The 11,814-nt window shown below is 43.9% G+C and overlaps 2 protein-coding genes across 4 annotated transcripts in view; one reads left to right on the top strand and one right to left on the bottom strand.

Annotated features, from left to right (window-relative positions):
- Positions 69 to 5,998, bottom strand: LOC110401283 (L-lactate dehydrogenase A chain). Its single transcript, XM_021402208.1, has 8 exons — positions 5,884 to 5,998; positions 4,931 to 5,062; positions 4,036 to 4,153; positions 3,153 to 3,326; positions 2,528 to 2,701; positions 1,555 to 1,672; positions 1,043 to 1,166; positions 69 to 861 (listed from the first exon to the last, which is right to left on the bottom strand). Exons 2-8 carry the CDS (start codon positions 5,054 to 5,056, stop codon positions 697 to 699), a joined length of 999 nt encoding a protein of 332 aa, XP_021257883.1. The 5' UTR covers positions 5,057 to 5,062; positions 5,884 to 5,998; the 3' UTR covers positions 69 to 696.
- LOC110401284 overlaps positions 5,088 to 11,814 on the top strand; it is a 41,598-nt gene continuing 34,871 nt past the window's right edge. Inside the window, exons 1-3 of one of the 3 annotated variants that reach the window (XM_021402209.1) lie at positions 5,088 to 5,949; positions 7,570 to 7,690; positions 8,158 to 8,311. In XM_021402209.1, the coding sequence (XP_021257884.1) occupies positions 5,465 to 5,949; positions 7,570 to 7,690; positions 8,158 to 8,250 (699 nt within the window). In that variant the 5' untranslated portion in view covers positions 5,088 to 5,464 and the 3' untranslated portion in view covers positions 8,251 to 8,311. Of the gene's footprint in view, positions 5,950 to 6,094; positions 6,211 to 7,569; positions 7,691 to 8,157; positions 8,312 to 11,814 lie in introns of those variants that run through there. The other 2 variants (XR_002440319.1, XR_002440320.1) reach the window with 2 other exon arrangements.

The raw sequence follows: 11,814 nt of genomic DNA, 5'->3' as shown, positions 1-11,814 counted from the left end.
CACTACCGCCAAGGCCAAGATCACTATGCACAAGAATGCCTTATCAAAGGAGACTCAGGAGGCTGAAATACATTTCATGGTTTATTTGGTGTTGGAGCTGGTACTACAGGTCATTGTCTTGTTGCATATATAAACTTTAACCTTTTATTTAAATGTGCTTTGGAGACAAATTTACAACTAGTCTGATACAGTACACAAAAGTAAGTTCCTCTAAAAAAAAAAGGTATACACAAGTTCCAAAGCAGTGTTAGGAAAATATTTGGACCTACCAACAGTGAAATATATAAGCTATTCAGCTGGCAGAGAAGGTTTGTCAATGAGTTTGACAATCCTCTGACTGCAAGAAAATAGTCTTTGGTTTCACGTTGTGTGATAGTTGGTTAGTTATTGTTCTGGGCTAATGTTTAAACAAGGTGAGGAAAAGGCAAAGGGTCTCCTAGGCAGTGCTGCTTTGAACGCTGGATTGATGTCACACGACTTCACCGTACAATGCTAAGGGGGCTCTAGTGTCTGAGAGCAGGAAAAACCCTAGAATAGTTTCCATAGTTGCCATCTTTAGGAAACTCTTTTGTTCAGATTTTGGTTTGTGTTCTAGTTGAGATACATACACCAAAGGATTTGACCTACTTGGAAAGTGCAACATTAAGACAAACCGCTAAACTGTTAAACTGCAAATGGTGAACTGCTTGGGCAGCTTTAAAACTGTAGTTCTTTCTGAATGCTCCAGAGTGTATCTGCGCTCTTCTTTATTTTCTCCTCTTCATCAGGTTTTAAGATCATCTTCACTACATCAGTGATGCCACTGCTGCCCAGTACACAAGGAACACTTAGGAAGACTTCCTCTTTTATTCCATGCAAGCCCTGAAAAGTAGGTAAGGATAGTTAGGCTAAGATTTGTGCGTGTCAATGTTATAGAGTACTCTAATGAGGAAAATTCAAGTAAGCTTAATAGAAATTAGAACGTTATCACTGTTCTTAAGGATTCTCCGGTTTTTAGTTCTCAGTTAAAACAAAGAAAAGTTGGCAAAGAGCTGCTGCTCACCTTAACAGCTGTAGAGATTGGGTGCACTCTTCTTAAGTTCTTCATAATAGTTTCAGCTAGATCTGCCACGGAAAGGCCAATAGCCCATGATGTGTACCCCTTCAGTTTGATGACCTCGTAGGCGCTGCAGAGTGAAAGTTACTTATTCAAAAACAAGTAGCATCAGTGGAACTAGTTGAAGTCTGTAGGAAAGGCTTTTTATACCTTGAACAATTTGGAGACAGCAGAAACTTGACTGCTGACAGGACTGAAATGCACTGTTTGTATTTCACCCCATGTCCCTCGCTCACACTAGAAACTTGGAAGTTAAAACATGTTCTTAACTTTAAGCTCACTAACCATGAAAAAATTCACTCTGCCAAATCTACATTAGTCCTTAAAACATTAAAGTTGTATTATTTCTGCATTTTGACCTTCATTTTGGGCCACTTACTAAACCAGAAATGAAGAAGGCAGTTCAGAGATGTTTTAGTTCTCCATCGTTTGTTCTCATGTTGAAGAATTGGTATTACCTGTCCACCACCTGCTTGTGAACCTCCTTCCAGTGCTCCTTGTCTGCATCAGTTCCCATCTCTGGATGAAGAGCCTTCAGGGAGATGCCAGCAACATTCACTCCACTCCAAACAGGCACTGAGTTGCACAGAGATTATATTATCTCACAAAATGAAGAATCTTCCCAACCATAAGAAGACAGTTTAATCCTCACGTTAACAGTTAAGGTAGGAACTAGTTGGATTAATTTGTGACACATCACAGATTTAGACGTGATTTCAAATACAGTATGAAATATGAGACTAATCTAAGTTGTGGGGTGAGAACCCCACAACTCATGAACACTGCTCTTGATACATGTTGCAGGGTTTGAATGTACTCTTATGAAAGCAAAACACTTACAGGAACTAAAAATGGCAGTAACCCCATACTTATCAACTGTTTCCTCTAAATAAAAATGGATTCCAAATGCACCCTCTTGGGTGTCAGGAAGCAGACAGTGCTGCTCTGCTGTTGCTAGAGGAAGTGCAGACTAAGTGAGGAGAGTATTGTTCTTTCTCTTGTCCTCATCTAGACTTGACTCCACACTTCCCTTCTTAAATATGGTTCTTGAAGTAATCAAATGATGACAGTGAAGACAAATGAGTGACTACCACTAGATAAAGTGCAGACCTCTGGGAGTCTTTTGCAGAGATCTCCACCTCTTGCTTCTTCAGTATGCTTTTTAAAGAGTTATGGGAGCAACTTAGCCTAGACATTTTTAGTCTCCTTAGGTTACAGGGATGACCTTTTCTAAGCAGAGTAACTCAGGTCAAATATAGATCATCTAGGGTTACTCTGTTGCTGCAGAAGACTTAAAGCAGGGCTTGCATTCTTAAGTTGCTGCAGTGCAAAAGTTTCTGAGCAGCATTTTGGTGTAACCCTTGCAGATCAAGTTTCTTGCAAAGAAAGTGTGAGAAGAAGTTCTGTGTAACAGCCAGACTTTGCCCTTACCACTGGAGTCTCCATGCTCTCCAACAATCCACCCGTGGCAGCTCAGAGGATGGATGCCCAGTCTTTCTCCCATGAGGTGGCGGAAACGGGCTGAGTCCAGATTGCAGCCACTACCAATAACACGGTGTTTAGGAAAGCCACTGATCTTCCAGGCCACATAGGTCAAAATATCCACTGTAAGTAGAACAGGGAGGATAAGTGCCCGTCATGAGCAGTCTGACACCTGGGGTAGTATCTTCTGTTTATCTGTAGGGATTTTATCTGCATGCCAGTTAGGTGGAATAGTGAATGAAGTAATGCTCATCGCCAAGCCCAGCAGTGGGCTAACAGGACTGTTTTAAATGCAAAATTAAGGGGCTATTGATGCTATGCATATAATTACAGTGCTCCTTACTGTGTCCTGTGCTAAACAGGCTAAACAGCCCAAAAGTTGGAGGGAGCCTGATTTATTTCTCAATCAGCTTGCTGAGTGTGGAGAGGGAAGATGGCATTTCTTGCTACACGCTCAGTTAGTGTAACTACTTGGCTAAAACCTATGCTTGGTCATATTGATACACTGACACCACCATACTGAAGAAAACACTATTCTAAGCCAAATCTCTTGCTAAGGCAACACGAGACAAACCTGGGTTTGAGACAATAAGCAGCTTGCAGTCGGGACTGTATTTCACAACATTGGGAATGATGAATTTGAAGATATTGACGTTGCGTTGGACCAAGTTAAGACGGCTTTCTCCTTCTTGCTGACGGGCACCAGCAGTGACAATGACCAGCTTGGAGTGTGCAGTCACACTGTAATCTGCAGACAAAAGGCTGTGTGTCAAACATGACCTCCTTCTATATGTGGTTCAGGAGTCCAGTTGCTTTTAGCATTGATATCTAAAACTCTCAAGTTTGAGAGTTGTTACTCTAGACTTTGCTTCTACAGAAAGTTTAACAACAACTTTGAAGACTGGCTTATTACCACAAGTGGCAACCTTAAAGGCATGTTCAAGTCTTATTATGCAGAACTTGACCAATGGTATTTCATTGGTGGGCATAGGGGGTGGCTGCTGGGATGGCCTCCAGTGCAACAGTTACACAGAAGGAGGAGAAGGAAGAAGGTACTGCTCTCATAATCTACTACCTGTGGATGTTGAAGCCACATATTCACTAGGGTATGAGATGGCTATTAATTGCCCTGGTCAAGCTACCATTAAGCTTCAAGCCATCCAGCATTTATAGCTGACAGATAAGTCGTAACGCATTCAGAAGCTAACTGCCTGTGAAACAAAATTCTCAGAGGTCCATCAGTATTAAGAAATTCATTTTTCTGTACTGAAAGTACTAGTTGGACCAACCTTAAAAAGATCTACGAAACTGTGTCAGCTGAATACTGTTTCTGTAGGAACAGAAATGAAGTTGCATCCCTCATGATTAGGAGGGCAGGACAAGTGCTAGACTTGGATGACCAGTTTGATGTCACTATTGACTGGAAATAGGTGACTCCATTAGAGCCATCTACTTGCCTTTGCCAGATGTAATCTTTGGTGTTCTGAGGAAGAGGCTGCCATGCTGGAGATCGAGCATTTCTCCTTTCAGCTTGTCCTCCACAACATCAACAAGGGTAAGTTCATCTGCCAAGTCCTGTGTGAGACCAGCATTAAAGAGTTAAGTTTATTACGAATTGAGTTATTTACTCAGAGCTAAACTGTGAAGTTACAATTCTTTTAGAAGTAGTGATCCATTTAAGCAATTGAATTCATCCGCATCACTTAATTTCTTCCCTAACCAGGTATTTAAATTAGTCTCCTGCGATATCCACTTTGAATTAGTTTTATATTTTTCATATCTACATTCTATGTCAAATAGTTGGACAATTTAGCAGGACAATAATGAAGAATAACTTCATAGTTGTTCATAAGCAACCTACTTTGCAATTAAGAAAAACAAGCCTGGTGTTGCCACAGCATTTTCAATATAATAATGCAACGCATAAGACAATTCAGACCGCCTTGGATCACTTTTTCCAATTCACACTGCAAAGAACTATTCCATTACTCGCTCTTCTCAGGTTCAGACAAAATGACTCCTCAGTTCTTACGCTTTCTGTATGCCTAGAATGTTAGATGGCTCCTGCTTGGAAGGGCATCTGGAAGGTAGCCAATGGTAAATGCAGCTCTTAAGTCAGAGCATATTATGTCCAATTCTGGGGAAAACATGGTTTGGAAAAACTTGAAGCCATTGACAGGAAATTGCTGAGATTTGCTTCTCCTTTTCAGGTTCAAGTAAAGGAATATACAACCAAAAGATCATCATACATGCTAGCTCAATTAGTCTAGTAAGGGGGATGACTTCTCATCCCACTTTTTTAGGTTTCAGGTAGTCTGAACTGCGTTCCTTCATCCCCAGCTTGACACTTACCTTCATCAGGATGCTGATGGCACAAGCCATTCCAACAGCACCCACACCGACCACGCTGATCTTATTGTGGGCATGAGCGTGCTCCTCTTTGTGGACATTGTGGATGAGCTGATCCTTGAGAGACATGGTGCACTGCCGAAAGAAAAGCGGTGTGTTATTTCTCCAGGCTTTGGAGCTTCCAGAGACTAAAATATACACATCAAGCAGGTGGGCTTTATTAAAAGATAGTAAGAAAACGAGTCTAAGTTACATGCCAAAGGTGCCTGGCAAAAAGACCAAATGGTTAAAAACTGGATTGCTGTTGCCAGTCCACTGTTTAAGATCTTTCCGCAAATACAACCTGAGAAGTATCGATTCTATAGCTGGATGGCAGTCCAGCAGCATTAGCAGAATGCTCTAAGTGATCATCCATGTTACGTGTAGGTAAAGGAAGCCATTTTAGTGCTTCTACAGACAGTACAGTCTACCAGCCTCCAGTCCTGCTGCCCTGAAAAACCGGTACTCTGTGTCTCAAGCCTTTTTGGAGCTGAAGTTATGCAACACCTTGGCAAGGCCTTCTCAGAAACGCTGTGCTCCTTGAAGTCTACTTTATGGATTTGTTTCCAAGTGAAACCATCCAGTCCTGCACTAACGCACCTAACTCCTAATGTCCCTGAAACAATATATTCCCGAGGACAGCTACCAGCCTCAATTTTATTTATTTTTTTTTTAAGCCATCGACGTGGTCAGACGGGCTGTAACCTCCACGTGCCAAGCGCTCCCTTCCCAGCAGGAGGGCACGCAGGCACTCGGGGCAGCGAGGAGAGGAAGCGCAGTTGTGCGCGCGGGCGGGCTGTGCTCGGCGATCCCGTCGCGGCTCGAATCCTCGCGCGGGAGCCAGCGGCCACCGCATCTTCCCCCGGAGCGGCCCCCCCCTCGCGCACCCCTCCGCGAACGCCCCGGCGGGCACCTACCCGGCGTCTTCCCCCTGTAGCGCGGCGGCGGTCGTGGCGGGGCGGGCGAGGCGGCCGCCGCCTTAAGTAAGGGCCGGGCGGCTGACGTGCGGCGGGCGGGACGCGGCGGTGGGGACGTGCCCGCCGACACGTCGGGGCGGAGGGCGGCGGGGGGGTGGCCGTGCGGTTGGCAGCGCTCAGCCCGTAACGGTCAGTCGGCGCGAGCCCGCTGAGGGGCTGTGGGCGCGGCGGGAAAGGTGCTGCGATCGCTGCGCTGCCTTCCGCGTGGGCGTCTGTCTGTGTGAATTGTGTGCCCAGGCTTCACTGGGCAGCCTGTGCCAGAATATGGTACGCACACAAGTGTTCTCAGTAAACTCGTGCCATTTATGTGGCCGAGGGTGTATCTTATCGTGGGTAAGGCTCGCACTCATCTGCCCAGCTCTGCACTGCAAGTGAAGGAACTTGCTGCTGCTGTAATACCCTCTCACTGACATCCCAGAGGCCATTCCGTCCTGCCATGGCGACCTGAGGGGGATGGTGGCACAGCGCCTCAGCATTTCTTTGGGAGTCCATTAGTGAAACCAAAGAAACAAGAAGCACAGCTGAGGAAACATATGAAAAGGCTTGAAAAATAAAACAAGGAGAGATTTACATCAATCTCAAGCCAGAAAAATACGATTTTGGTTCTCGTGGTAAAGACCGGTCCTTCTACCAAAGGACCTATTGGTTGCAAAAACCAGAAGTGCTTTGTGCCTTGCTGGTGCTGGAGGAACGATTGATTCTTGTCAGATGTGTGGTGTGGAAGGGAAGGTGCTGGTGGATGCTGAGCAGGCCTAATGCCGCATGAATGCAGAATAAAAGGAAACCGCAGAATGTAGTTCTGTCATTCTGTATTACGCCAGGTTCGCTGAGCACCTTGTTCCGTCAGCAGTCTCAAGGACAGATTAGGAAGTCTAGTTCTGCATCCCAGGAATTTTTATTTACACTGTGTATGCATGGGTGTGAACATCTCATCCAGTTTGGGTTCTAGACACCAGCATCTACACAACATTGTGAGTGCTAGCCTCTATCTGGCAGGATAGAAAATGAACATTTGACAGAAAAAGATCAGTAAGTATGATGTGGATTCCAAAGATTCTGAATGTAAGATAAGAGGCTCCTAAGACAAGGTCGGCTGGATAGGCTAATGGGCACGTTAAATATGTAACTAGAGTAGAGCAAATGGTACTTTACTACTGTCATGGTGAAACCAAGTTTTTATGAGAAAAATGTTGGTATGGTAGGATTGTTCTAATTCTGTGACTCAGACAGATACAATTGGATATGGCTTTTGGGGTATAGGCTCCACTAAAATCTTCACTTGCTCATGTTTGAGCTGCTTGTTACTGAGAACAGAACCGAGACCAAATCTTCATTATTTATAACATAAGGTAACTTATAGCATCAGGTTCCTCTTAGCTGTCTAGTGCCTATTCAAATATCAGAGGGCCTGCCTTTAGTACAGTAGGCCAGAGCAAGCTAACTAGGTTGTTTCAAAACCATGGTGGTCCCAATGTGTCTTCAGCGATGGTTAGCAGATCAGAAGCCTTGTTTTGTTAAACATGAGTGACAGCTTTTAATATGCTAGCGTTAACTAACCTGGGTTACAAAACTGAGAAGGCTGCAAATGCCTAATTTTTTCATTTTATGTTTCCTTTGTGATCTTAGGAGCAGCAGTAGAAGCTCAGGAGGTGAGCAGTCATCTGGCATGATTGACATTGATTTTCTGCTTCAGACAGCTTTAACAGAGAAGACTCATAACAAAAAAACAACAAACCAACAGAATGAGGTGAGCAAATGAAGGGCATTGTTCTTGCACATGAAAGATGGAGGCAAGTTTTGTTGTGATTTCTTTTAAGTGACTGACTTCGATTGTAGGGATGGGGCTAATTTTTCTCACTTGTATACATAAGGAATTTTATTTTTCCTGTTATTTTTCTACTGCTGCCTTCCATTACTGTAGTGGGAAGTGCTGTAGCTAGAGTGGTGGAAATGTTTCAAATGTGACAAAGTCTCTCTAGGGAAGATTGTCCCTTCCTCAGCCTGCTTGCCCTCTTTTCCACTTTAGTTTTCACAGACTAAACGTGGAAAATAAAGCAATAGAAGATGCTGAATAAGGAAACGTTTCTGTTTTTTCTCTCAGGCTAACAAGCAGGGCATTTCCACTGAACTCAGGTGGCATTTGATCATTGGTACTATTATGCAAGAGGCTCTACACAGAGTTGTTTAACTTCTGCTCTTCTCGCATTTTCTCAGGTCCTTGCTCCTGAAAAACTTAAGTCCAATCTGATGGTGCTGCTGGGGTGGATGATGATGCCAAAATGCACTGTGCACATACGTGCTGTATGAACCAAAGCCCAGCTAGGAGGCTGGCATTAACCCACTGTTTGTGCTGACTAGCCCTGGAGAGGTCAGTGAAATCTTGCTGTTCTATCTGAGGTCTAACTTGCTCCTAAAAATCAGCAGTGTTATTCCCAGCATGACTGACCCTACTTATGCTCTGCCTCAAGGGCTTTGCTTTCATAAGATGTCAGTGTGTGAAGGAAAAATCTAGCACTGGGCATAGCTGTGTGTGTCGTGTTCCAGTCCTGTCTCTCCCTTAAATTTATGCCAAGGTCTGAACAGATTCATCCAGTTTTATGGCTTAGTTTCTCCTTTACAAAATGGGAAGAGTCTTTATCTGCTGGATGGTGATATTGTAGGACTTAACTAATTATAAAACAGCATTGTAAAGCAAAATGAAAATGGTGGGGGTTCTTTACATAAATCAGAGAAGGCTGGAGCCCAACACTAAGTACCTTGATCAAAAGATTGGCATACTCAAAAAATTGGCTAAATTGCCAACACAGAAAACCTCCCAGAGCCAGAACTCTTGCAATTTTTTAGATACTTTTAAGGGTAATATACAGAAAATTGGTTCACACTCCACGAAGCTCTTATTTTGTATGTTTGACAGCATAGCCACATCAAACCATTTGAACTGTCCTAAGAAAACTAAAAGCTAAAGGATGAGTTTCACCTCGGCTTGTACTAATGGGTATCACTACACATAACTGATTAGCTGTGGTCCGAACACCACTGGACCCCTCTTGCCATGTTTCCATGCATCCATGTTACAGTAAGGGCACTGCTATTGCAGAGATCTGCTTTTGCTGCTTCTCTCTCTTTTTCTTTGCACTGTCATTGTGGCAAGTGGGTGGGGTGGGGGGGATGTGCTAGCTGATGCAATTGTCATTTCCGGGTGCTTTTTACATATATATTTCTGCAGCCTATTTGTAAGTGTGCACTAGAGTGATATATATGGAGACCTGTGTAAATAATTATCATTTTCTGAAGCACTTACTTCCCCAGTGTCCCTTTGTTAGACCTTCTTTTTAATTGCAATCTGCTTTCTAGCTGACATGTTTCAATACTCAGAGCTTCCAAGTTACACCAGTTCTTTTCCCCCAAAAAGGCTGGTTATGTTTGCAAGCACAACAGCAATGGATTACGCATTCTGAATAAAGCTAAAGAAAACTATTTATTGTAGCAACTTCCCAAACCGTCACTGGACAAAACAGAATACATGACTGTCTTGCTCTCTAAAGGATGGAATTTACTCTTGGAAGCATGAGTCACTGTGCAAAATTCTTCAAGCCAAACCCATTCCTTTTACGTAACTGAATATTTACTCCTTTTCTTAGGAACTGCAGGAAATGGGATGCTCAGATAAATCACATGGTCAGAGAGTGATGTAAGGGCAGCCTCGTGGGTAGGAATCACTATTCAGTCTTGGCCTAACAAAGTCACAAAGATATCTCAGCTGGTTCAGCACCTCCCTTCTATTGATAGTCAAAAGAGTGTAATCATTAACGCGTCCTCACCGCTACCTTCTCAACTGGCAAGAGCAGAACTCTTACTGTTTCTTATGCTGTTTTTGGGTGCCTGGCAGGTTGCAGTAAGTGGAGACGTTCTATAAATTACAGTAAGGAGCCAGTAAGGGATATGAGGGGAGGGCTGCAGACCGCTGCCACTGCGGCTTGCCAATTCCAGAGGGCAGGAGGTTCAGCAGCAAAAGGTCAGAGGCATGTCCCTGTATTCCATCTGGAGCGGAGGCCTCCTTGCCCTTATTTTAATATTCATATTCATTCTGCAGCTGTCAGTTTTGATTTTCCCAGGATCCCTTCTCAGTACATCCCATGCCAGCATGCTGGTTAGCTCAGGGTAAAGTGCTGCGGAGTCCTGCAAAGGCAACTTTTTCTTTACTGGTTCAGGCCATCTGGGTCACAGTGCACTTAATGGCACAGTGTTGGTCCCCACCAGTGAAAAACATATGTCATTTGTAAATTCTCCCATAAGAGGGACGACAGCAAAGAAGATGATAATGGAACCATCAAGGAACACCTAAATAGGCTTGGATGTTCTGGGGTCTTAGGGTGTGCCAAAGAATAACAGCAAGAGAAGTTACAGCAGAGTGAGTCTCATCACAGTGTTCTCTTCCTCAAAGATACTTTCTAGCATTCCAGGTTTTGCGTATCTGATTGACCCTGAGCATATTCAGAATGACAGGTTATATATTCTCTCCCATGCAAATATGAGTGTGGCAGAACTCTCACTTCTATGAAACAAAATGCCAAGTTACACTGTTGGAAACATGGCACCCAGTAGTTGAAACTTTACTGGGCCATATGACCGCTGTAGAAAACTAAGAGTCTGTCTGAACATTGCACACGTACAGGCTTGTTAGAGAGAATTCCTGCCCTGCCAGCTCTGCAGAAACAGTGCACAAGCAAAATGTGAACTCATCCCCGGCTCTCTTTAATCTGTTTAGGAGACAGTAGCATCATAGTCAGGACTCTTCAGTCATAAGGTCTTCACCATAAAGTTATATGGTCAGGGATGTCCTAGACAACAAGAATAGTTTGTTCCATGTTTTCATTAGGAACACTCTTCAGTACAGAAGATACTTCTCCTCAAAGCTTTTGCTGAAGACATCAGTACTATGAAATGCAACTTTTACAGATCCTAGTGGTTTCTAGAGCTTTTAATACATGGCTTAGTTCCTGTAGCTCTTTGTGGATCCCGGTAAATAAAATCCAATTCTGTACCTGGAGTAGGAAGGCTGGAGACCAAGACGTAATCACCTTCTGGTTTTGCACATTCTCCAGCGGTTGTGGAAAATGCGTGTACCTGCAGATGACAATGCAATAAAGGATTATTCATTCCCCGGGAAAGGCCGTGGGAGAGGGAAGGTGAAGCTTGACTTACAGTTCAGCAAACTTATCAATAGAATGGAGCCAGGCAACCAGCCGCTTTCATTTCAGTCCCCCACACCTGAGGCTCTTTAAAAGAGCTGCAGCTGGGCTGGCTCAGCCCTAGGATGATAGCAGTCCTGAGGGGTGGCTTCGGCTTGTGTTACAGAGTTGAACTCTTCTGCTGTTCTCGGATGGGAGAAATAACTTCACTGTCTCTACACAAGGTACTCTTTTATGTCTTTGTTTTTGTGGTGGTTGTTGTTGGTCTCTGTGGGTGAACACAGCCCTGTGGGCAGACGGTGGAAGGCAGGTACTGTCCTGAGAGGTTATGGGGCAGGGTTCTTAAATACCATCTATATCATATGTACTCCCAGCAGAATGCGCTGCTGGAGTGGAAATAGAACAGCTTCCCAGAAGAAAAACTGTTACGCTATCTCTTAAGGAGTTCGAGTCCTTAGGCTTTTAAATCTTATTGCTTAATTTTATTTTATAAGCAGAAGGTGGCTAAGGAAAAGAAAGACACACTCCTTTTCTCTTAATGACTAAGTTCTCCTAGCTTGTGTTACCTGTTAGAGGTTTACCCCATCATCTAGGTATGCTGTAGTTCCGTGTTAGCCAGCCGCCATAGGTATTAGGCGGTCTGTGTTTTCCCCACGGGAGTTTTTGCTGTAGACCTCAT

Source organism: Numida meleagris, chromosome 6, assembly GCF_002078875.1.
Source record: "Numida meleagris isolate 19003 breed g44 Domestic line chromosome 6, NumMel1.0, whole genome shotgun sequence".
In the NCBI taxonomy this organism is placed as follows: Eukaryota; Metazoa; Chordata; class Aves; order Galliformes; family Numididae; genus Numida; species Numida meleagris.
This window is presented reverse-complemented; position numbering and strand designations above follow the sequence as displayed.